Raw genomic sequence first — 25,826 nt, 5'->3', positions numbered from 1 at the left:
AATAGCCATGAATCTCACTTTCTCTACAAGTCAATCCAAGTCTTGAGGCAACTTCTCCTAGAGGAAGTGCTGGTACACAGTTCCCCTTCTCTCAGTCTTCCCAACTGACCACCTTCCCCCACTACCAAGAAAGCTGGGTTTTTTTTAACACTATAATTACGCCATAGCAAATCTTTTTAGCTGTAATCTTCTCTGAAGGCTTTAATGCTAGAAAGGATGTATTCATTTTTAAAATTAATTTCCCTTCTCTTTTTAAAGAGTGGTCTGTTTCAGAGGAAAGAAGTGATATAGAATGAAACGAGTCCTTCCCCCTCACCCCCAGTTCCTTCCTGCTCCTAACCTATAATATAGTATACTTCATTCTAGTGTTCTGGATATGGCTATTAATTTGCATCCAGCTGCATTTGCCGTTTTATTTGTCTCCAGCACTGTTGGAAGGCTCTGGGCTGGCTGGTAGAATGGCTGCGGTGATTAATTACTCTGGCATTTTAAACTTCTACTTTCTCCAGGTTAAACATCCTAAACTCAGGGGGAAAAGGATGCTAGGAATTTTGGGGTGTTTGAAGAGGGAAGCCGGATCATTAGGAATTAGAAGAAAAAGCCCTATTGTGGAACCAGTGCTGGAAGCTCAAAGCATCAAATGGGAATTCAACTTGCAGGCAAAAAAATGGAAGACTGTACTGTGGAAATAGTCTTAGTGAAAGCTAGAGACTGCCCCAGTGGCTTGAACCTCAGCAGAATATCACCGTGGCCCTCTCCTTTTCTTCCCTTCATTCTGTCATTCCTATTGCAGGTGCAGTAAGTATGACATCAGGAGCAATTCATTTTATTTCTGTCCGAACTCACAATTTTGCAGGGCCTGCAAAAGGGAGCTCCTCCACCAGGCATTTGCTTGAGGCCAACCAGCCCTAAAACACCCACTGCCCCCCCAGACACCCCCTCCCATGACTGAAGAACCTGTTTAAATATTGTTCTGGTTGACATGTTATGACTGTTATATTTGTTGCAATGTTCTATGTAATTACCCCATGATGTTATATGTAAACCGCCCAGAGCCATATGGAAAGGTGGTATAAAAATATAAATAAATAAATATGCCATGAGATGCTGATTAGCATCTCCTACTGCCATGGCCACCAAGGTCTTAGGACTGAGCTTTTATTGCCTAACTATGCCAGCCTCAAACCTGGGGCTGGAGAAGCTCAGAGTGCACAGAATGTCCAGCTGTGCCTCCGTATCTTGCTAACACCTCCAACTGCTATGCTGACGTTCCGGTTACGCCATGCATCAGCACTATGCTTGCAGGGCTGGCCAATGGTATATTCCAGAGGTACCAACTTTGGGCTTAGTTATCATAAACCATTTCGTGTTTAGGATGGTACTATGAATACTGGATTTCAGGAGCTGCTTTTGTGGCATCGTCATCTGTGAAGTATGGGTGTACTTGTATTTTTCATCTGAAGTCAGTTCCTACTTTGAAAAAGACTGAAAGCTAAAGCTTGAAACTACGGCAGGTCGAGGAAACAGACAAGAATGTTTGAAAGATAATTGTGTTTATTCTCTACTCATTTTACCTGCGAATATAACAAATGGTAATCAGCTATGACTTGATATATAGTGACTTCTTTACAAAAATGTTTCTCCCCAAAATCTGGACAGCAATATATAACTATGTACAATGGAAAAATAGGCAAGGAAAGAAAAATAAGTAGTCTTCATTATTTAAATTAATTTCTAATATACCAGATTTTGAACACAAAATACTTCATTCACATCTATTCATATTTACATGTTGCATTACTTGATTGTGCCGAGGCTCCAAATGCATTTTACTGGTATTAGTTATGTTTCACTCCTGTTGTCTCTCTATTGTTTGTTTCTGTGTAGCAGTTTTAAATTTTTTCTGGAAAAATAAATTGTTTTGAAAATGTTAAATATTACTGGACATATTTTAAACTGACTTGTTTTAAGACACGGTCAAGTACATCACGACTTTGAAAAAGGGAATCGGGGGGAAAAAAATGCTTTACAAATATATTCACTGACCAGATCCTTTTCTGGTGGCTTTAAAACAAAAGTAGTTTTCTGAATTGAAATGAGAAATTATAAACCATTCTTAATGCTGCAAGTGAATATAAATTTCCCGGACACAATTATAAATTATGGCAGAATGTGCTTCAAAAGCACCACAGAAAAATATAGTGATTTGTTAATGAGGTCATAAGCAAACTTTTAACATTTTAAGCTCACTTAGTAATATCAAACATTACATAATATGAAACGAGCCTTTTTACTTTCTGCACAATCACAAGACTGAAAATGGGTTGCTTGCAATAATGACAAACCCCCATTGCATGCCATTTGGTTTGAGTATGCCGATCTCGACTGCTGCATCCAGCCAACAGGTAACCTTCAGCCATCCTGAGACATTCCTTGCAGAGAGGTTTATATGTGTGAAGTACGTCGCCCTCTAGTGCCTAAAGACACCCTAAGCCTGGGTTCCCTGGCTTTATAATGTTCATTGAAATCCAGCCGGAAGCTCAGAAACTGAAGACTTTCATCAGAACTGGTGGTCAGTAACACCAAGAACTGCTGCACAATGCCCTGAAAAAAAGAGGGGGAAAACCCAAACAAGATGAAGATAAATGTGCACATACTAATATTTGAATATAATGAAATCATGATGAGAGCCGGTGTGATCCTCACGCGAGGATCCGAGAGAGGTTTGAATTTAATCCTCGCTCTGCTAGGGAAGCTTGTAGGGAAGCAGTGACTGATAGGCAACCCAGGCCCATAGATGGCTGAGGAAACCACACGGAAGGGAGGAGTAAGAGAAAAAACTGTTACACCGCCACCTTAGATCAATCTGAACAGAGAGAAAGCAAGGTTTGCATCTCCAGAATGTTAACGTGGACAGAAGCTGTCTTAGTGACTATCTAAGTCTCAGAGTCTGACTTCTGCAGGAAAGCAGGCTAGCATAGCGAATGCCTGAGAAAGAGACCGAAATCTCAGGGTCCAATTTCTTTGGGAAACTGGTGGACGATTAGTACTTTCTAAGAGAAGCTAACAGTTACCCTGTGAGAATCCCAAGGCTGAGGGAAAGGCAATAATCACCTGAAAACTACATAATTGGCTGTTCTGTGCACCCAAGAGTTCACAGAAACATTGTAACAATATGTCAGCAAAAGCTATGTCTTATCTGTAAATAGTTTTAAGCCTTTTTACTGATTCTCCTTATTTCTCCCACCCTTGTAGTGAATTAATTAAAATTGTTTTTTAATCCAGTTTGCCTAATGACTTTAATGAAATGAAAGGACTTAAGAGCCTACTGAAATTAGCAGCATGATGGCCATGAAATTTGTTCTCACCAGAATGCAGTCAAGCGAATGTCTTAAAAATTCTGTCCAGTTCATGGTTGAGTTTTTAACAACATACTAATTTAAATTATTTGTATGCCATTTTAGAATTTTGTTCTAGCCTGAGTGCCCTCTGATGCAGGCTCATCTGTAGACTGTTCGATGGCTGAGGAATCATGTGTGGGTTATTTGACCATTCCTTTGTTAAGAAGGAGTATCACACTTCCCGTAATACAATAATGGAACAGGCTACTCTGTACTTCATTGGTTTTCACCTTCCTCTATGTTCCATATAGAACAGTTAGATCAGCATATACTTTGACAGCAACAATACTTCATCCATAGGTAATTTATCTAAAATTCAACAGTAACAGTTTTTAAATACCTGATAGAAGTGGGTAAGAAGCCGCAGCTGTGAGCACATTTTTGGTATTGAGTCTTGGAATTCTTTAATTCTCTTATTCTCTTCTTCCTCTTCTGAAGCTGTAACTCCCCATTCACCCTTAAGAATTGAAGTGAAAAATGACATTTTGGGATTAGCAATCAAAAGGCACAAATTCACACAGCAGCATTTATTAACAAAGCAACATGTTGACTTTCTTAGAATACTTATTATGAGGCTACAAGTGTCTTAGATTAGTCTGATGATCTCTCAACTCTGAAAGTCAAGAAATTAATCAACGATATTCTTTGACAAACAGTGTAGTAACTATGAATAAAGAATTTCTCTCATTTAAAGAGCAGATGGCCACCCAAGTTATTGTAATGGAAAAAACGAAGGTTTGACCTTTGCATTCATTTTCAATTAAGAATTATTCAAAAACTAATAAAGAAAGGGCTTCAGTTGTGACTACAAATAATTATTTACCCAACCTTTCAAGAGTGAAAGAGATGATATTAAGGAATATAGAAAATACATTCTCTTGCTTTCTTTCATGATGTCATTGAAGACAATCTGTACCTCGAGTTCTCGCTCTTTTTTTCTTTCATCAAATTGCAATCGTAGCTGTAGCTCCTCCAAGGCAGATCTATACAGTGTGTCTTGAGCATTTTGAAATTCAAGGATCTGATCAAAGACGGCTCGAAGCTGGTTGAGAAGCATCTACATAAAGATAGTAATAATTTGAAAAGACACAAGCAAGATATATCTGAAAAAATGAGGTGTTTAAGTTGAAACCAAGATTAGTAAACCTCTACAGATTTGCCAAAATACTGCTTTATTACTATTTCCTTCTAAAGCAAGGGGACACATAGAAAAGATTATTACACAGATATTTTCGAAGCATCATAAAATAAATCACTAGGAAACCCAGGTGAAATAAATTCAACACTGAAAGTTCTGTTAAGAGAATAATAGAGAAAATGAAAAACTCATGATTACATAAAAGAGCTTACTCTTGAGTCAGTATCCAGCAAACAACGAGAAATAATTGTGTCCAAGAAAACTTCATGAGCAGCAATGATGTGATCCAAGTCCTGAGCTTGTTGAACTTTGTTCCACAGTTCATCCCATGAACATTCAAGTACCTATGAGACAAACTATCAGTGTTGGGACATGTTTTATTTTAGAGAGAATTGAAACAATTACTTCTCTGCTCCACACTTCTGTAACATAATTAGTCTGATATGTCAACAAGAATGTTTACCTACTTAAAAACAACAGTAAAACAGATGGTTAAAGGGTACCTCAAATGTAATGTAATACTGCATTTGATGAATGAAATGGACCATTTCTGATGCCAGAACGTGACACTGATGCAGCACCCCAGAAAGCTCTGTAAGAAACCCAAAGAATTTGGATATTAAAATTAATGCCAAAAAAATCCAGCTAGATTATTATATATAGTTTTTTATTTTCCATTAACAAGTTGCAGTATCGGCCTATTCCGTTCTTTAAGAGGAAGAACCTAAAGATAGGGGAGGCATACAATACACCATGGTTTGATCTAGTCTTCCAGTGAATTCATAGAAGTGGTTTTTTGCCACCTTCTTCTAGCAGCTCCCACTGCTTTTACCATAAAGCCACTGCAGAATATTAGGAGAACCTCCAGGACAATACACCATGTGGCATTGGGGGCACATCTCAAGAGGGGAAGAAACTGGTTAATATCTAACCACACCTGAACATGCTTGTGCAACCTCCCCAGTCTGTGGGAATTTGCAGTCAAATCCATATGTCAGAATTAAGGTACCATCATGTTAATCCCATTGCATTACTACCATAATTGCTTATGCTCAGTACTGCATCAGGTTACAAACTTAAAATACACCACCCTTACAAAAATTTAACTACAGGATCAAAGTTATATGTTGCCAGCACTGTGGAACTTTTGTATAATGCAAAGGTATTGCATTTTGTATAATGCAATAAACTAATATGAAATACGTGCTTTACTATTAGGCAGATGCAATCACTGTATTGCACAAGGAAGACATGACTCCCCAGAATCATTCAAATGATCTATAGAATTACTACTGCTGCCTAAAAATACCTCATTTCTCCTGAATTGTTTAAAAACCTAGGGTCAGACAATATGTCTCCCACTTTGGCACTACCTAATTCTGTATTATATTATAGGAACCAACAACTTCTCAGTGAAACAACCAAATGAATACGCTGAGCTCTTTAAGAAGCAAAGGATGTGGTGTCAGAATAGCTAAGCAATCCTACAGCTACCTATAAAAAATCCAAGACTGTCCAATATTTTTTCAGATTCGATGTTCTACTCATTATACAATACTCCAACACAGCAACTGGGATTAAGAATTTCTAGTTCACAGACAGAACATTAATCTAAAGAATTACACAGGATCAATCATCTTTGAACTGTAATTTAAGTTTATGTGAACATGGGACCAATCTTCATAATTACTCACATGCTTCAGACTATTAACAGGTTGTATGTTCAATATTTTAATACTATAGTTCCTGCACCAAAATTAAAATAAGAGTAGTTAAAAGTGACTTTTGGGTGCCTATTGCCATTGCAATACCAAAGTTGGTGCTTAACATCATAACTTTTATCCTTGACTTGTTAACAGCCAGTGCAAAACGCTATAACACGCTAGGGTTTCTTGACAGCCCTGGAAGGATTTCTGGAATGGGTAGGAGTTAATTAATTTTTAAATATATTTTTTAAAATGTGTTAAACATTTATTGGTGGATATGACCATATATGGTCATGTCAACCCTCCCTCCCCTCCCAAAATGGCCAATGATGGACCTGAAGGGGGTGGGAAGGGGGGGCACTTTAGATGGGCATTTACACTGCTATGCTTCCCTACCATATTTTGGGATTTCTCAATGCCTGAAGAAAGTTTCAGGGGTTTCTCAAAGGTAAAAAAGTTGAGAAAGGCCGCATTATAGAGAGACTGTTTCAAAACATAGCAGGCAGCAGAGATAGCTGGAGGAAATTACAGAAAAGATGGGACACTCAAAATAGAATTTTGTAATGTTTTGCTCTTTTCTGAGACCCATTATATGTAACACCTGTAAATGCACTACTCAATAATATTCTGAGGTGATTCTCTATGCTGCCTCCTTCACAATCTGAGTGTTTCCTTCTTATTTTCGCTGCCCAAAGGGTCTGGTCTTACAATTCTTAGAATGGCATAGTTATATCTGCTAGCATGACAGAATAGTCAGTGCATAGGGCTGGCTCTGAAGTAAACGGGGATCCTTTAAACAAAACAGTTGGTTCCCCCCCCCCTTAAACATAAATAGAGCTTATTTAGATGATAACATTGTTTCAGTAAAGGCAATAAGCATAATGATTGTAGATGGGTACAATTTTTCTTTGTCTGAAAATTCCTTAAATAGATCTAGTCACAAAGGATTATTTTTTTCACTTGCCACTTAGGCTCATAGCTTCCACACTGAACATAGGTTTTTCTCATACTCCATAGCATCTAACTCTCTTCCCACACACTCTGAAAAATCCCTTCCTCACAACTAGTAAAATTTGCCCCCTACGATACAGCTACCAGCCAGTCATAACATACTTCAATCACCCATCCAGTTCCCTTCTTTCTTACTCTAGAAGCCTGCCTTTTTAAACTACTGCAATATTCTTATAAAAGCCCACATTAAATCACAAATAAAGCACACAATATTTACATATCAAAACACCACAACTATGATTTTCTTTATGTGCCAGTCTGTGGTTGACTTCATTTCAAAACGCTTTTCTGCGTGAAACCAACCACACCTTGAGAAGCCGTGGCTGATCAGGAAATAACCAGCTAAATCCTTTACCATGTAGAAATAGCAGTTATATTCCATTTGTAGTTCCCTTCCCAAGGAATCTTGTTTGTTTTTGAGTATCAGAACTACACGTTCTTCAGTATTAGGATAGTGACTTGTCCAAACTACCTTCCGTCAATCCTTCTCTATGCCCATTCAATACATTGCATCTCATCCTTCATTCTGTTTTATTCTTTTAAAACATACCATAAAGTTTGAAAGCAATATTCTACTTCTTTAGGAAGAAAACTCTCTTGCTCATAGACCATTTAATGGGCAAATCTGTTTAAGAAGCTTGCAAGTCAGTGTTTTAGCCAATGAGCCATTCTCTATGACAGTAACAAACCAAACGAATATCATATTGGGTAGCCTACCTAGTGATTTCTGGGGTTTGTGTTCAACCTTGGGAGGCAGAGTCTCCCTTTTCCAGAGCATGATCCTTCTGAGCTTTCTGGGCTCTTTTTGGGTGAGCTTTGCAAAAATGCTTAGACTGAACTTTGTGGGAAAAGGAGATAAAGCATCGTCAGTCAAGGGTACTCAGGTGTAGCGCAAGCTTCAAAAGGAGATAAGGCCATGCCAAAGCTTCCCTGCTTGCACTGCAGTTTAAACAAAACAACAAAAATGACACCTGTATGCCACAGACTACCTATGAGAAAGGCCAAAGAATTGTTTGCTGTGTTTAATATTCCTGTACTCCCAGAGAAAACACAACATTGACAATGCAGACTTAAAAGTCAGAAAATAAGATTATAAAAACCACAGGGGATACAATATACCAAACCAGGGCAAAAGGAAAAAACCAACAGAACTACAGCTCAAGCACAGGCTTCATTTGGGTCTCGTTACCTTCTACCAGTCTCATACTAAATATCTGAATTGAAGAGCAGCAGAGTATGACAAAAACAAGACAAAACTGGAAGCTTCTGAAGAACATTGCTAGAAGCCCCGTTAAGTTCATACTATTCCACTTTCTAACAGGGTTTGAGAGAAGACCACTGCTACCTGGAGGAGTCTCAAAGCAGCTCACAATCACCCGCCCTCCCTCTCCCTGTGAGGTAGATGAGGCTAAGAGAGCTCTGAAAGCTGGGACCAGTCCAAGGACACTCAGCTGACTGCATGTGGAAGAGTGGGGAATCAAAACCAGTTCTCCAGATTAGAGGCTGCCACTCTTAACCACTGTAACCAGCTGGCTTCTCATCCCTCAAAGGAAATAAAAGCATGATGAATAATTATTAATTACAACCCAGTAATTTTTCTATTTTGTTTCTTTTCTTTGGGAGGGAGGATACTCCAATCATTTTTTTCCTGAAATGTTCTGTCAGGATACAGGAAGAGACACATTAGTGTGGCAAAGTCCCCAATTTAATTTTCTTGGACCGGTTTGGTGGCAGGGAGGTACAAGGAAGACTGCTAGCCTTTGTAATTCCAATAGGACATAACATTTGTTTGTTTGTTTGTTTGTTTGTTTTCTTGCTCACAGGAACTAAAGTGCAAGTTGGCAGGATGGCCTAAAACACTGGTTCTCAAAGTTTTTTTCAGGCTGCCGTTCCCTTGGCTCCCAGGCCACATCCCGGGTGCCCCTCACACTCATACAAACAAACATCCCATTCTTGGTGTTAGGTCATTGGGGGGAGGAGGGAGGGAGGGGCAGAGGGAGAGAGAAAGAGAGAGAGAAAGAGAGAAAGAGAGAAAGAGAGAAGAGAGAGAGAGAGAGAGAGAGAGAGAGAGAGAGAGAGAGAGAGAGAGAGAGAGAGAGAGAGAGAGAAAGAAAGAAAGAAAGAAAGAAAGAAAGAAAGAAAGAAAGAAAGAAAGAAAGAAAGAAAGAAAGAAAGAAAGAAAGAAAGAAAGGCAGGCAATGGAAAATCCCAAGGCCAAAAGCAAGCATGAGAAGGCATTCCAGCCTTCCAAAGATGGAGGCATTTGAGGAAAGGCTGCGTTAAGAAATTCCTGCGTTGGGGTGGACCCTAGTCTGAGGAAACAGTCTGAGGAGGGGAAGGAGCTCAGCAGGAATATGATCCAACCCGGATAACCTTCTGAAGTTGTTATTTTCTTCAGGAAGACAAGCAGGGTTTGACTGAGTCAGCACTAGGAAAACCCTTCAATGGCCATAAATTGACTCAGCTCGACAGCATTTTCCTCACATACCAAGATCAGCTGTAATGCCAGGAGAACTCCAACCCCTCGCCTGGAGGTTGGCAATCTCATTTCATGGAGAGGCTATAGCTCCGTCCTTACCATGCATCCATCCCAAGGCAGGTGGATGTGAATCAAAAGACCCAAGCAAGCCACTTCCTAAAGAGTCACATTTTGACAGATATCAACTGGATAAACCAAGAAAGATGGAATGTGTGAGTGAATTCTCAGACATAATTTAGAGTGCCATACTTCTGAGATTAAAGCAGCTGACCAGAAGACTCAACTTCACGCTTTGAAATCTGCCAAAATAAATTTTTGGCAGATTTCCTTGAAAACTTTCCTCTTAGGGTCCAATTTAAACTCAGTTGAAAAGCTATCCCTTAACAGGACCTCATGAGAAGGAAGGACTCCCTGGAGAACAGCCTAATGCTGGGAACGATTGAGGGCAAAAGAAGAAGGGGATGACAGAGAATGGGGTGGCTAGATGGAGTCACTGAAGCAGTGGGTGCAAGCTTAAATGGACTCCGAGGAATGGTAGAGGACAGGAAGGCCTGGAGGATCATTGTCCATGGGGTCACGATGGGTAGGACACGACTTCGCAACTAACAACAACTGGACCTCACCATTGTGCAGGCCAAACTTCCTTGTTCAGTTGTCTGCATTGGCCACTGTAAACCGCCCTAAGACCTAATTGGAGAATGGTGGTCTAAAAATTTAATAATAATAATAATAATAATAATAATAATAATAATAATAATAATAATAATAATAATAATAATAATAATAATAATAATAATAAATTCCCTGCATGTCTCAAAAAGATTGTGCAGAAGAGGCATCTGCAACCCAACAGACTGAGTTTTCATGAAAGCTGGCATTAGCTTTTCTCCATCTTCTTTTTTGTTCTGGGAGCGTTCTTCAAAAAACTACCTTCTCCAAGTGTTAAATGTGGAGGCAGAAATCCCATTTGAACATGCAGGGAAACGGTAAATGGCCAAAGCAGCACCACAACTGACTTGTTCTAAAGATTAATCCAGTTTTGCATCCCAAAAAGCAACAACAACACTATTCAGTAAAATTACACGACAAAACTAGGTTCTGTTCCGAACACTGCTATAAGCCTTTGCACAGGAGAAATGCACTGGTCAGAAACCATCTGTAATGCTCTATTGCCCCCTCAAGGCCATCTCAAAAATTTCACTATTCTTAAATTCTTTATAACTCCTTTGGGATTAAACACACTTCCCCAGTGAAACTCTTGTAATTAAGGAAAATCCACTCACTCTGTCACATAAAGTTATTAGGAAGAATTCACACATCAGTGGATGCAGTTCACCTATCCACACCTCTCAGAACTATGCTTAAAAGATGTCCTGACAGGAAAGGAGGAAACAAGGAATCATAATGAACTGACTGCCTAAAAGGGAGGAGACTACAGCTCATCTGCCAGTTCTTAGTCCACCAGAATGAATGGAGGCCAGCAATTATTTGCAGAATCCTAGGCAAGGATTCCCCTTCTTCCTCCCAACATTTCACTTCCTGTGTCCAACTGCTGCTATCACTTAATTGTCCTCAAGAATAATTGTCTCCTACAGTGATGGACAGCACTCAGAAAAATGAGGCTCTAACAACAACAGCAATGTTTAGTGAAGGGTTAAAAAAAATCCTCATTAGGCAGTGTAAGCCAGGGCAACAGGTTCTGTGCCCTGTGATTGGCAAAGCTAAGTGGAAGTTGTTATACTAACTGTGGGCTGGAAGGAGTTCAAGTCTAAGATTGGTTTATCATTATTAAATGTACTAGCTTCAAAGCCCATTCCTAAGAAACGGTCCCCTCCCCTGGTCAGGCAGCTAAAAGTGGCTTTGGGGCGCAGCTCGCAGCCGGATCAAGTGGGGCGGGGACTGGGCAGCTCATTAGCAGGCCTGGGTCAGATCTCCTTAGCAGGCAGTCAGCAGGCCGGGAGGCCCTCGTTAGCAGGCCCTCCACCACAACCCTTTGCCCAGGGCCCTCTCCCCTTACCTGCTGTTGGCTCCAGGCACTGAGGTGCGTGTGAGAGCAAAGAGGCTAGATTCCAGGGACAGCTGCAGGGGCAGGGCCAATCAGGCCAATTCCAACTTGAACAGCCAGACATGCTCCACCCCCCAGGCTGTTTCACAAATATATAGAGGAACCATGGATAAGGCTAATCTATCTAACTCCGAAGACACAAGCAGGTACATAAAAATATAAATTCCATAAAATCCCATAAAACCCTGTAAAACTCCCAAGGTACCAAGATGGCCAGGTCCCTCCTACCTCCCACAGGTTCTATAGCAGAGCCTAAGGAGGACTCATCGCTCTTGCTGGCCTGGCCTCAACCATAGACCTGGTGGAAGAGCTCTGTTTTGCAGGCCCTGCAGAACTTTGTCAGGTCCGTCAGGGCCCTCAGCTCTCCTGGGAGCTCATTCCAACAGGTCAGAGCCAGGATTGAAAAGGTCCTAGCCTGGGTAAAGGCCAGGCATATCTCTCTGGGGCCAGGGGCTACTAACAGATTAGTACCCACAGAGTGAAAGGCCCAGTAGGGGGCATGAGCAGACACACAGTTCCTCAGACAGGCTGGGCCCAAGCCATGAATGGCCTTAAAAGTCAGAACCAAGACCTTGAACTTGATCTGGGACAAAACTGGCTGGATATGTGTCCTCTAAGATGAACCAGTGAGGACACTATCAGCTGCATTCTGCACCAGCTGGTGTTTCCAGGTCAAGGAGAAGCGTAGGCCAGCATAGAGCAAGTTACAGAAATTTCGTCTAGAGGTGACCATCGCATGGATCACTGTGGCCAGACAGTCTGGGGGCAGGTAGGGTGCTGTGCTTGGTGAAGATTATGAAACATCATGCATGCTATCCCTGTGACCTGTGCCTCCATCATAAGAGAGGCATCCAGGATCACTCCCAAGTCCCTTGCTGTGGTCAAGATGTTAAGTTGTGCCCCTGCAAAAGTGGGAAGATGCGCTTCCTGTCTTGCTTCTTTCCTGTTCAGCCACAGGACCTCCATCTTAGAGGGGTTGAGTTTCAGATGACTGTGCTCTAACCATCCAGCAGTGTCATCCGCATATTGATGTCAATCCAGCCCATAGCTCCAGCCCAGCAGGTCTGATTCTGACCAATTTTACTTAGGAATTACTTGGGAGCAACATTTCATCTGCTTAACAGCATCCTTTGAGCAATCTGTAATTAGCAAAACCCAAATTTTAATTTTATTTTTGGTTTAGCATACAATAAGTGCATTGGCTTGAACAAATTATCCCTGGAGGTTACTCACCTACCTGGCATATTTTTTAGAAGCTTTGCATTGCACATGTGTCCTTTCCATATGTCTGTGAGTATATATTCCATTCGTTTTGCCCTCCACAGGAAGTTGAAGACCCGTAGGTAGTGGCTCATGCACTCTCGTGTGAACACCTGCAGGTAAGACCAACACACAAACTTAAAATATTATTATATTCTGTACCTGAGTTTCCATCACATGAAGCGTCATTTCTGGCACAATACATCAAGATGAACTGCAAGAGAACTAACACACATTTCCAACTGAGTTAAGAGATTTCCAATAAAAAGGTTAAGCAAGCACTGGGATAACGGTATTAGAATGAAAGGTGAGTCAATACACACACACAAGAATGAAGGGGGGAAACCTAGGACCTTTTCTCCAATAACTCTTTGCCAGGAAATAATAAAAAAAAATTGCTAGTATGGAAGATGCTTTGCACATACAAAGCCCAAACTCTCTAATATCCACATTTCAATGTTTTCCGGAATAGGGAAACCATGTTTACACAAGACACAGTGGAAAATCACTGCTAGTCAGAATTGACCATCTTAGGCTACAGTAACATCGAATAAACATCGAATAAAATATTTAGTGGGTGAGGGGAGTATTTTTCAGAAAAAATAGAAACAGTTATCCTGAAACTCTGCTATAATTACACTCCCCCCCCCTAATAAAAATCACTGAAATCTTCCATGTGGATTCTCTCCTGGTAATTTTAAGACAGGAGAGCTGCCCCCCTTCTTCCACCACATGGAATTGGATTGAGCATCAGCTGGTTCTTCACCATATTGAAATTGGTACCTCCCACACTGGGAAATTAGAGGCAGTCTGAACTAACAGTGTGCAGAATGTTTTATTTAAACTGTGGTTATTTTATCAGTGTTTTTATATATGTTGTTACCCACACTGATCCTTCAGGGAAGGGCGGGTCATAAATATAATAGCACTATTACTATCATTATGTCTCCCAGGTTCCATTTCACCAATGAACTTGGCCCTGTTTATTCCACACAATGCCAATACATTAGATGTTCTCCATCTGAGATGTCAGGGTGAGGAAGTGGGGCTTCCAGGAAGCGTTCAGCCGAGTTCCACCCCCTGACAGAAAAGGGAGGGAGAAGAAGCAAGGGCAAGGGTGAAGAAGCAAGGGTCACATGCAAGCATGGCAATGAAGAGCTCAACAAAAAGATCATCACAGTTTGTTGTGATGTCTGAATGATGCTTGAAGGAGTCACTTACACTAGCGGTACCCAACCTTTCTCAGGTCAGGGAACGCCTCCGTGGTGAGGGGAAAGCTGACAGCCTGGGTGCTGCGAAAACGCGCACGCACAGTTGCCGCACCTGCGAGTTTTCGCCACCAGGTGGCGCAAACGTGCATGCACAGCAACTGCGCACATGCGTGTTTACGTCAGTGGCGTGCCGGCGGCTGCGTCTGCCTCTTTCCTTCCTTCTCGCTGCAGGTGGGGGGAGGCAGGCGCGGCTGCAGGCGGCCCAGTACCGTGGCCTTTACGGCCCAGCACCGGGCCGCAGACCAGGGGTTGATGACCCCTGACTTACACCACACCACCCAGTAAGTCTGTAACTATGTTGAAGATACTGATCTGAATTTTGGACAGCAATGGCTGAGCCAAACTAATTGTTTACCCTTTCACTACTGAACTATTGCTACTCCTGTTGTTAACTGTGTTTGTCATTTTTTTTAAAAAGCAGGAGATGGAACGTGTGTGTATGTCTTTAAAAATGCATTATTACACAAAACAATTCCAGTACTGTTGGAAACCACTTTCTCTACAGTTCCTTTCTATACTTCAAACGGTTACCTTCAATATCAAGTTGCTATGAATAATAGTAAAAGATGAAATATAAAGAAACTGGTTACACATCTCTGCAACTAGTTACAATTTACTGGAAGGGATACAAAACATAAAAATGGATTAACAAACTAGCAAATGGAGATATTATCTCCCATTCGCCAAAGGATACATAGCAATAACGTGCTGGTCAAAATCTCACTTTAGACATCTTGTTCAGAAAGCACTGCTATTCTATACAGATGGTAAAAGCATTTTTAACAATAGTGCTGCTATTTTCTCATCTGTTTGAATGAATACTACATATCAGATTTTATTTAAAGAGTACAAATAGGTTCCCCTAAAATACATTTTACAGTTCTGGCAAATTATCCCAAATTAGTTGCTACAGTTGCAGAATAATGGAAGAAAATGAAAATCCATTTATTAAGTACTTTCTAAATTCTCCAACAGAACAAATGAATTATTTATTTCAAATAATGAAAGTCTTAAAATGTGGCATTTTAACACTCATTAATAATTTAGGGAAATTGAGATTTTGACTGTACTCTTAATACAAAGGGGACCATCCAAGGTGCCATACGGTCTCTTTAATCAGGCACTTCCAAAACTGCAATGGCTATTTTAATAACAAAGTATTTAGTGAATTAACCGGATGGTTGGGGAGAGGCTGGAAAATGACAACCTGAAATATATATCCTTACCGTTGCAATTGGTCCATCAACATGATAGTCTAAGCTGAAAACATCCCAGCCTGTATCACCCGGAGACACCTTTTTTTTGGGAAAAAACAAATTTATTTTTTCAAACCAATTGCATCCATAGTTAGTAGTTGTTTTCTAAAGTGAACCTATGATCCCTATATTAGCCTCGGCCCTTATTAAAGGCTATTCTATATGAATGGGAAATAGTCAGATACTTTTCTGGCAGAAAATGTGACATTCGAAGTATGAAATACCACATTTGAGAGCATATAGTATAAGGGAGACTGTGTCTACTGGGTTCATCTCCATTGGAGCATCACATTGTTTATAAAGTAAACAGGATGGAGAACAGAGGAACCTCAGAAATCTCACCCTCTATAAATACTGGGCTGAAGATAGTAGTATCTGAACCGATCTGTAAAAAGGACCTGTATATACAGTTTTTCCAACAATTTTTCATTGCAGTTTTAAAAGAAAAAAGAAGAAAATAGCCATATAGCAATAATGAAGTTAGTTATAAGGCTAAAAGACACTTTTCTATAACATTTTCTATAACATTCTATAACACTTTTCTATAACAATTCCATTGTTTTTTTATGGAAAATTCTTCAGGGGATTCTTTATGTAAGGTAAAGGTAAAGGTATCCCCTGTGCAAGCACCGAGTCATGTCTGACCCTTGGGGTGACGCCCTCTAGCGTTTTCATGGCAGACTCAATACGGGGTGGTTTGCCAGTGCCTTCCCCAGTCATTACCGTTTACCCCCCAGCAAGCAAGCTGGGTACTCATTTTACCGACCTCAGAAGGATGGAAGGCTGAGTCAACCTTGAGCCGGCTGCTGGGATTGAACTCCCAACCTCATGGGCAGACAGCTTCAGACAGCATATCGCTGCCTTACCACTCTGCGCCACAAGAGGCTCTTTATGTAACAAAAAGTAGTTAACTTTGCTATGATTACAAATTCGCCAATTTTGTTCAACCATATGTTCACTCCAGGTAGTTCTTGTTGCTTCCATCTTTGGGCAACAATTAGTCTAGCTGCAGCTGTTACATGAAATAAGAACTCTCTGAATCGTTTAGGCAAGTTCAGAGGCAAGGTTCACCTGGAGGAATGAGCTCCTGGAAGAGGTGAAGGGCCTTGCAGGAGCTTCCATGGTTCCGCAGAGGGTGTAAGATGGAGCTCTTCCACGAGGTTTTTGGTTAAGGTTAGTAGATCTGGTTAAGGGTGTGGTAGATCTGAGGCCCCCTCTCACAGGTTAAACATCTATTGTAAACATCTATGGATGGCACCCCTGGACCTTCCCTAAGACACTGCTGGATCCAGGTGCGGAGGTTGGGGTTTTAGTTTTTCGCTGCCTTCTTCTGGTTCGGTAATGGGGGGTTGGAATATTTTAACTTTTTATGTATGACTTTTATCTTTTATTCTTATAAACCACCATGAGACAGCTTGCCGATAGTGGCGCAGAATAAATCCAACAAAATGAATGAATGAATGAATGAATGAATGAATGAATGAATGAATGAATGAATGAATGAATGAATGAATGAATGAATGAATGAATGCTTAAACTGTGTTCCAACAATTGAGCCAGTGGCCTTAAATACATGCAACTCCATTTCATGGTGGCTTTAAGTTTTATTGTCACACATTAAACTGAGTCTGAGCCCATTTTTGGCATGATGTAATCATTATATTAGAGGTATACAGTTGTACAGAATTCATTTTAAAAATCAGGTTCTACATACAAGGACAGAATGACAAAAGCTAAGAACTAATTTTGTCCATTTTTTTGCTTAAAGTACTCAGACAAGCATTTTCCTGAGACATGACATTGCTCAGAAGTACCTCCAAAAGTCTGACATCTAAGCGCTTGAGGATCTCAGGGTTATCAAACTGTGCATTAGTTGCTCTGACAGCCGTCTCAAGGATTCCTGTCAGATTATGCTGATACAAAGTGGTAGCTGGCCTAGCAAGCTCCGGCCTAAAATTAAGATAAAAATAGGACAGATAAAACAGTATTAACAAAACAACATAGATGTCAGTAAAACAATGAGATATATTTTCAGATCACATATTAGTGTGCTTTGAAAGTGACAAATTACAAGCTATGTTTGTATATTTAGAACTAGTTGTGGATTTACACAAACAAAAATGACCTAAGAGCTCGATAGTTACATATCAGAATTCACAGCCAGGCTCGATAATTAAGCAACTTCCTGTAACCATGTCGCATCCCACAGTCAGTGCCATTATATACAACCAATTGTATATAAGACCAACCTTTAAGGCCAACAAAGAATTATTATGCTACTGGACTCTGATTTTATTGTGCTACTTCAGACCAACACGGCTACCCAATTGTATCTAACCAATTGGTCCTTGGGAGGGGGGCTGATTGTCTCCCTAGGTTTCCCAAATAATAATTCAGTTTGCCAACAGCAACCCTGGTAATTTTCTGTGCCTTCAGTATTGCTCTTTTGGAAAAACATCCCTGACTTAATTTTCTCTTGAACCCTTGTTTTTGGAGGATCTCAGATAATCAATGTGGCTGAAGTTTGGGCAAACCCTTCATCCTTGCGTGTGGCTGTATGTACATATTGTTGATCACTATCCTAATGAGGGAGGAGGTGACTTCCTCTAGAACATTGTTCTAAGATCAAACATTGCAGTCACATTTTCAAGACACTCTCAACAACCTTAAAGGTTAAAAACATCTTTAAAGAAACTTGAAATAAAAGCAGAATCTCTCCTGGTAAGTGACTGGAGTGCCAGTTAAAATTCCATCAACGAAGACCAAGCAGACACGCGTTTGCATTAGAAAAGCAATGGACAGGTGTAAGATAATATTCTCAATCAACTTGAAATAGAAAATTAAAAATTCCATATCAAAAGATATTTTGTTCCACTAAAACATGACTCTTCACTGTTTGATGAACCAAGTGTTGTGCCGATTCTATGTCTCCTCATTATTCTGTTGCACTTTAGTGCAGAGATGTTACATCCATTCATTTCCTGGACAAGAAGAAGCGCCCTTTGATGTCTGGCAAGTAAATGGAACCTTTTGTAATGAAAAATCTGCATTATGGAAGGGGAAGGCATGAAACATATAGGAAGCCTGCCATTCTACTTTGGAAACTCCATCCTAAGGGAAAGTCCAAGATGCTTTCAAAATATGCCGGCACCTAGGGAGGCAGATGAGGGTGTGGAAGTTAAGTACGGGATCTATGTATTTCAAAGCTAGAGATCTAAGTGTGCATTTAAGATACAGGTATTTTGATACATTCATCAAAGGACAGTTTTTACTTCCCATTGATCAAGATATTATTCATTGCTACAACTGCTGAATTGTTAATGCCAGAGTATCTATGAATTTTTATGTTAATCTTAACAGTTTGATACTAGCCTAAAAAGTAGGGGGGAGAATGAGATTTGAGGGCTAATTTTGTGCTGCAAAATGCATGGTGTCCATTTTAAGCTGCATTTCAACTAAATCAACCTTTATTCTCTGTCTCCAAATGGACACAATTTGCAATCCACATCCACCATAGAGAAGAGGATCCCTATAGGGAGTTTCAGGAGCCCCCTCCCTGAACAGATACTGTTTGTTCCAAGGACATTGTAACACCCAGCTATTACTGTGAATGTAGGGACTGTCCATGCATAACTATGTGCAGCTATTCTTGTCTATCTGAAACTGCTGGGAGCAGTATTCATAACTGGTTAAGGCCTTAGTGGGCGGGGAAGTGGGTGGGGCCAGTTTGAGTGAGGGGCCAATAGGAAGGCGCAAAGCACCTTCCAATTGGCCCCTCACCCAGACTGACAAGAATTCCAGCCATTCGGGTGAGGGCCCAATCAGAAGGCACAAAGCACCTTCTGATTGGCCCATTACCCAACTCGCTGGAGTTCAGAGGGGGGCAGCCCAGGCAGCGGAGGCTTCCCTGTGGGCCTCCGAGCAAGCCCGTCATGTCGGGGACACAGTGGGCCTGCTCTGAGGCCCTCAGGGAAGCCAGGGAATCGGCGGGAAGGGGGGCAGGCAGGGGAGGCCCGCAGGGAAGCCGGGGACTCAGTGGGGAGGGGGGCGGGCGAGCAGTGGGGTCCTAGTATGCAATAATATGGCAGCACCCACTAGCCTGATCTCCACAATACCAGCCTACAAATACAGTTGGGGACAACATGCTAACACCAGCCAATCAAGTACGGTTAAGGCCCACAAAGGTGGTAAGGTCTGCAGTCACAGTAACATCCCCCCCCACACCACCACCACCACGTATACTGTGCTAAAGATAACCAGCAGCTTGCAGTTCTTCAGGACCGAAGTGCAGACTCTTGTATGCCCAGCCCGTAAGAATAAGAACATGCTATAGGAGTTCTGGCAAACACCTGCTTGTAGCTTCGCAATCTTATATAGAAGCATCCAAACGGAAAGGGAAGAGGACAAAAATAAGTCGGGGAAAGCAAAAAAAAAAAAAAAAACGTAGATTCTTAAAGGTTGAAACCATGGGTTCTAAAGAAGTGCTAAAAATGTTACACTGAATCCGTACCTATTTGTATATATGCAAAACTGAGTTCTACAGCACTCACAATCCATTATAAATAATATCCAACATTTAATATCAGACAATAAGTTGAATAGCAAATGATCAATATAACCAAGAGGTGGGATAACAGATTAGACTGTCAACATCTGCCAATTCCATTCCACTTAGGAGATGAAATGCCCAATAATTCATACTACACTTTCTAAAATAGTGCCTCTACATTAGCTCAACATGAAACCTGAATATTTTAATATTCAATGGCATCGAGTTGCAACTGAATTATGGCGACCCCACAGGGTTTCAAGACAAGTGATTAAGCAGAGGCGGTTTGCCTTCCTCTGCAAATGTAGCTTTTAATTTCTGCTTTAATGTTTTAAAACTTATTTAATCAAACTTAATATTTTAAAATTGTATTTTCTGTAATTTTACCTTTGTTGTAATCCGCCCTGAGATTCCAGAGAGAGGGAAAATATAAATAAATAGATAAATAAGTCTTCCTTGGTGGTTTCCCATACAAGTACTAGAAGACCAACTGTTTTTTTATACTCCACTTTTCACTACTAGAAGGAGTCCCAAAGTGGCTTACAAACACATTTCCCTTCCTCTCCCCACAACAAACACCCCTGGAAATAGGGAAATAGGTAGGGCTGAGAGAGCTCTAACAGAACTGCTCTGTGAGAACAGCCCTAAGAGAACTGTGACTAGCTCAAGGTGACACAGCTGGCTGTATGTGGAAGAGTGATGACTCAAACTTGGCTCTCCAGATCCACTGCTCTTAACCACTACACCATGCTGGCTCTGCTTCGCTAACCCTGATTAGCTTCCAAGATCTGACAAGGTCAGGCAATACATATTAATAGCAGCATAATACATTTCTATTGTAATCGTAAATTTTCCTGTTCACCCATACCAAAACTCTGGACATACATCTTTCTCTCTTGTATACACATTAAACTGAATTCAAATACAATCCAAGTCACTTACTTAAGCAGGTCCATTAAGTGCCTGATAAAATCGCCTTGACCAAGAAGTAGGTAGCGCCTCATGGCCTGCATGTGTTCCAGTAAATTGTACTTTTTATTAAGAACATCAAGTAAATATTTGCTGGTCTCAAAATAGGCAGCATCTATTTTTCCCTGAAATGCATTTTCCAAATCTGTGAACATTTCAGCAGCTGTCAACAGAAAAATCTCACGTCACCTAGATTGCCAACATGCTTTTCTTTAACATTTACTCTCTTAAATGCAAGCAGCACACAATAACCTTCACAACTCAAGACACATCATTGACAAATTCTATAAAACCAAATCACTGCCTTCGTTTTTGCTTGATGAGGAAAGGAAGATCAATGTATTTAACTGGGGCTTAAGTACAGGTTTTCAGAGTTAAATGTCTTACAGCTCTTTAAATAAATACATTTTCTGGCTATGTAAGGGTGGCAATAATTGATACATATATTTGAACTTTCAGAATAAATATTTTTGTAATACTTATGAAGCTTTCGCACTTTTGCAAATATTCCCATGAGAAGTCTAAAAAATAAAACATATGCAAATCAGTGCAATGGTCTGATGGAGCAAAAACCAAAACCCACCCCATATTAACAGGATCAAATGTTGGACTGAAATGGATTCTGCAGAATGACCCACAAACAAACCACAGAAAATGAGTGTTTGTGCAAAGCCCACAGCCACTATTTAGACACAACAGAACAAGTAAATAACAACATCTATTCCTATAGGCAGGATTCCTTTTCGATTGGATGCTGTGAAGGAAACTTTTTTGGAAGCAAGGGGGTGTTGTTGTTGTTTTTTAATGTATTTGCTTCTCCCTGTAATGTGAGAGTGCCACAAAGTGATAGTTGAGATTAAGAACACATCTACAACGAAGTATGGACAGCCTTTACACTTGCACGACGGGACTTATCACATTTTTCCTTTTGCAGACTTTTTGGGGGGTAGGAGAACACATGAAACTATTGTGAGGGATCACTAAAAACAACTGTTAAATATTGATATCAACCCCATGCAGTAATGCCAAGAGGCACATCAATGGGAAAATGGCCTCCTAAGACTACATTAACCAATGATATGATCCACTGAGAAAATTCCATATGGAAGCATCCCATGCATTGGTTTTCTGCTAAAACATTAAACAAAAAGTGCAAGAAAGCAAGCTCTTGTACACCAATGCACTACAATGCGATGTCAATATTCTGAATGTAAGAAGACCTCAGCTTTTCAGAGGTACATTCTCCAAAGCTGTCATGCAACTAGGCAGGGCAACATCAAAAGCACTTCACAAAGTGTGCTGAATGACAACCCAACTCAAAACCCCTAGTGAAGGACCACGCATGGACTTTGCACCTCATGGCAGCCCAACCCACTCCATGCAGTCCATCTGCGGCTAAGATGGTTTCCTTAATGGCCAATGGTTTCTGGTTTCCTTAATGGCCAATCTGCCCATGCTCACCAAATAAGGCAAGTATTCTGTTACAAGGCATACTGCTAGAGTAATCGTACTCTAATTTCTTACCATCTTTTGGTGATTCTGCAGATTTAGCCACAGCTATTGTCTTCGATGATGGAGTTTGGTCATGACAAACTTGATGCAAGAAGTTTATGGATTTTCCTATCAGGAGAACCTAAACGGAGTATTTTTAGGAATTACCTTTTCAAGAAAATAAATTGGAGCAACAAGTTTTCAGTTATTTAAGGAGAGCCCAAAGACAGTACACACCTGTTATTTTAGCTGATGTTTCCAAAACCCAGCCAAAGCTAAAAGCCAACAATCATAAGTTAGCCAAACCAATTGTTCTGCACTCCCAAATATTTTTTTCAGACTAGAATCTTTGACATATTCTGCCAGATCAGTGACAGGCAAAAGGACCTAGTTCACAGATCAACAATGGCAATGCAGCTATGCTGTGTATTCAAATCAGATACAAGACCTGGGAGCGGTCCACTCAAATTAATTGGTAGACTTCACAAGAGAGAAAGGCGAAAGCAGGTCACTCTCCTCGATGCATGCATCTCAGATACGTTCACTTTTAAAAGAAGAGCTTTTCAGTCATACCTTTCTCGAGTGATCCATTGTAATAAAAGAAGGAATCATTGATTTTCGTAGAGAGTATTTATCATGCCACAGCCGGTCAGTTTTTACGGTAGGATCTGAAGCTACAAAAAACTGCAGACAAAAGACTTCATATTTACCTCCTTTTTAAAAAAACAAAAATTTATATTCAAGCTATTATATACTTTACAAGGCAAATAAGCACACACGGTTTTTTTGATAGCAATGTAAAATCAGAAAGTTATTTCACTGCTGTTATCTTTCAGCACAACACAGAACTAGAATGTAACAGCAACACTGGAATTTTTTTAATGGTCCCTACACTAACTGAAGGATAAAAGAAAGAGCAAGCCAATAGAAGCATGGACATTTTCAAACAAATAATTTGTGAGCAGTTGGCCCTTATTGCAGAAGGGAAGCAGGAAGACTGTTCAGATATTACATTCCAGGGGAGTGTGGAGTCAGCAGCCATTCACCCAACTCAAATGTTCTCCTCCATTTTATTTGCTGCAAATGAACATTACACATGAACCACAAGACACCATGCTTCCATGAATGTAGGCTCTGCCTGACCACATTAGCTACATGCTTAAATGACTTAATGCAATCCTATGTCTAAACAAGTGTTAAGGCGTTGTGTGCGTTGAAGGTCTATGCATAAGATGGATCTCGATAATTTTCTATTATCGGAATGGACTTTTTTAGCTCCCTCTTCCAACTGCAGCTCATGGTTTAGGGAACCTGAGGAATGGCATGAGGGGGTTCCATAGCAGGACTTGGGAATCAGTGGAAATTGGAAAGTAGTCTGGCTCCAACGATATATGCATAAGACCAGTGCTTGATCTCAGTGCCATGCAAAAATGCCATGGAAGACAGGGCATCATTGGAACAGGCCCTAGATATAGTATCCTAAAAATATAGCAGCTGTACTGCAATATTAATTCATATATAGGGGGAGAAACTTACCCAGGAGAGTTAGCATAACACAAATCAACAAAATCAGTCTCTGAAATGTATTATCGCAATTCCCCTTGGTAACTGGCATGGAGCCATAATTTAAGTATTAATGAGAAAAAATTAATTTTAAAATCCATCAGACAATTCAATCATCTTTGGGAGTTATAAAAGCCCTCATTTTATAAACCAGGGCAAAGTAACATGCAATTAATGTATTTAGAAAACATCTAGTAAAAAATACAAAGAGTGGGAAGAGCATTTTATAATTACTCCTGTAAAAAAAAGAGAGCTTGGAAAGAGTGAAGCAAACCAAGGTCAGAACATAATTGCAATATAATTATTTTATCGATTCACTTTACCCATTCAAGGTTCTTTGGCTTTTATTATACCTAGTTAGAAAAGACTGCCAGAGAGATGGAAAATCGTGGTACAAATGATGAACAAATGCCAAGGCCTTCCGACCAACAAATAAAAAGGGAGATTTTCTCAAAATGAAATTAAGAAGTTGTTTACAAAGCACAGCAGTATCCCATAGAATAACTGTTAGAACATGGGAGGCAAACCCACATATTTATTTATTCCACTGCTGTTAACCTCCTTTTTTCCAAAAATGCTCTTTGTAGGGTTGCCAGGGACAGGAGATGAAGGAACATGGGGAGCAGTCATCAGTGACAACGGTACGTAACTTCTCGGGGGGGGGGGGGGGGGGAGGGAACCAGAAGTATACCTCAATCCTCTCTAGGAATTGCTAAAAACTCTATGATTTCCAATGCTCTCTAGGGAGGGGTTTACTAGAAGTGATATCATGCTACAGGACTGATGGCTGTTTCTTTAAATTTTGAACAGTGATGGGAAAGGTGAGCTGGGGATGGGGGTTCCCCTGCTTCCACCGGCAGGGATGGCATCCCTAGATATATGGGAAACTTATTGTAGTGAGAATATTACTTAAAAGCAGACTGTTCTGAGAGCTTCCACCCTATAGAATTATTCATCTCAGTTCCTCCTTTGAACTTTTTCTATTGGAGTAAGGATCTGCAAGTTAGTGGAAGGTATTAAATATTGCTGTGCAGAATGTAGGATTATAAACCTATACATTTTAGGATCAGGACACTGGTAGCTACTGAGCTTTTGGGGGGAGCTGAGGGAGCCTGGGCTTCAACTCTCCCAGAGTGGAATAAGAGACTGATCTATGACAAAGCCCAGAATGCCCAGAATGCAAGAACTAGTTACATTTCATCTAGGCACACACGCATTTTCATACACCAATCTATGTTAATGTTAATGCCACTATTTCTTCTCACATCTCCTCTTAATTGTACAATTTTGAGCCATACAGGTTGAATGCTAGACTTTAAACATTTCATTTGTCACCAAAACAAGAAATGGAAAGAGAACCTCAGATGAGAAAATATTTGATGCAACCTACTTCATGATATGTGTCCTCCAGTTCCCCATCATAAATCCAGCGATAAAGAAAATTCAAGACAGGATGCGACACAAGGCCAAGAATGTGCTGCACCAGGGACCTCATATACGGGTCACCGGTTTTACTGTAGGCATGCACAGCTGATGCTAGTTCACCTCCTTTTCTTCCTGCAGAAACGACGATGGTAAGAACAAGGAAAGAAAAAAAAATCAAAGATCTATTGATCAGTATAGATATATGAAGAACAAGGATTCCAAAACAGCATTCTTGAAATGAA

At 40.5% G+C, this 25,826-nt stretch overlaps 1 protein-coding gene across 1 annotated transcript in view; it reads right to left on the bottom strand.

The window, feature by feature from the left end:
- Nucleotides 1–1,536: 1,536 nt before the first annotated feature.
- The window catches only part of TUBGCP3 (tubulin gamma complex component 3), a 46,906-nt gene continuing 22,616 nt past the window's right edge, over nt 1,537–25,826 (bottom strand). Inside the window, exons 11-22 of the mRNA XM_077343742.1 lie at nt 25,550–25,716; nt 23,170–23,280; nt 22,630–22,738; nt 21,079–21,268; nt 17,402–17,537; nt 15,558–15,626; nt 13,038–13,173; nt 5,043–5,131; nt 4,752–4,883; nt 4,318–4,458; nt 3,742–3,858; nt 1,537–2,604 (exon numbers count right to left, since the gene is read on the bottom strand). Of these exons, the coding sequence (XP_077199857.1) occupies nt 2,446–2,604; nt 3,742–3,858; nt 4,318–4,458; nt 4,752–4,883; nt 5,043–5,131; nt 13,038–13,173; nt 15,558–15,626; nt 17,402–17,537; nt 21,079–21,268; nt 22,630–22,738; nt 23,170–23,280; nt 25,550–25,716 (1,556 nt within the window). The 3' untranslated portion in view covers nt 1,537–2,445. The remainder of the gene's footprint in view (nt 2,605–3,741; nt 3,859–4,317; nt 4,459–4,751; nt 4,884–5,042; nt 5,132–13,037; nt 13,174–15,557; nt 15,627–17,401; nt 17,538–21,078; nt 21,269–22,629; nt 22,739–23,169; nt 23,281–25,549; nt 25,717–25,826) is intronic.

The sequence above is a fragment of the Paroedura picta genome, chromosome 6 (assembly GCF_049243985.1).
Source record: "Paroedura picta isolate Pp20150507F chromosome 6, Ppicta_v3.0, whole genome shotgun sequence".
Lineage (NCBI taxonomy): Eukaryota > Metazoa > Chordata > Lepidosauria > Squamata > Gekkonidae > Paroedura > Paroedura picta.
The sequence above is the reverse complement of the archived record's forward strand: the minus strand, read 5'-3'. Positions and strand labels throughout refer to the sequence as shown.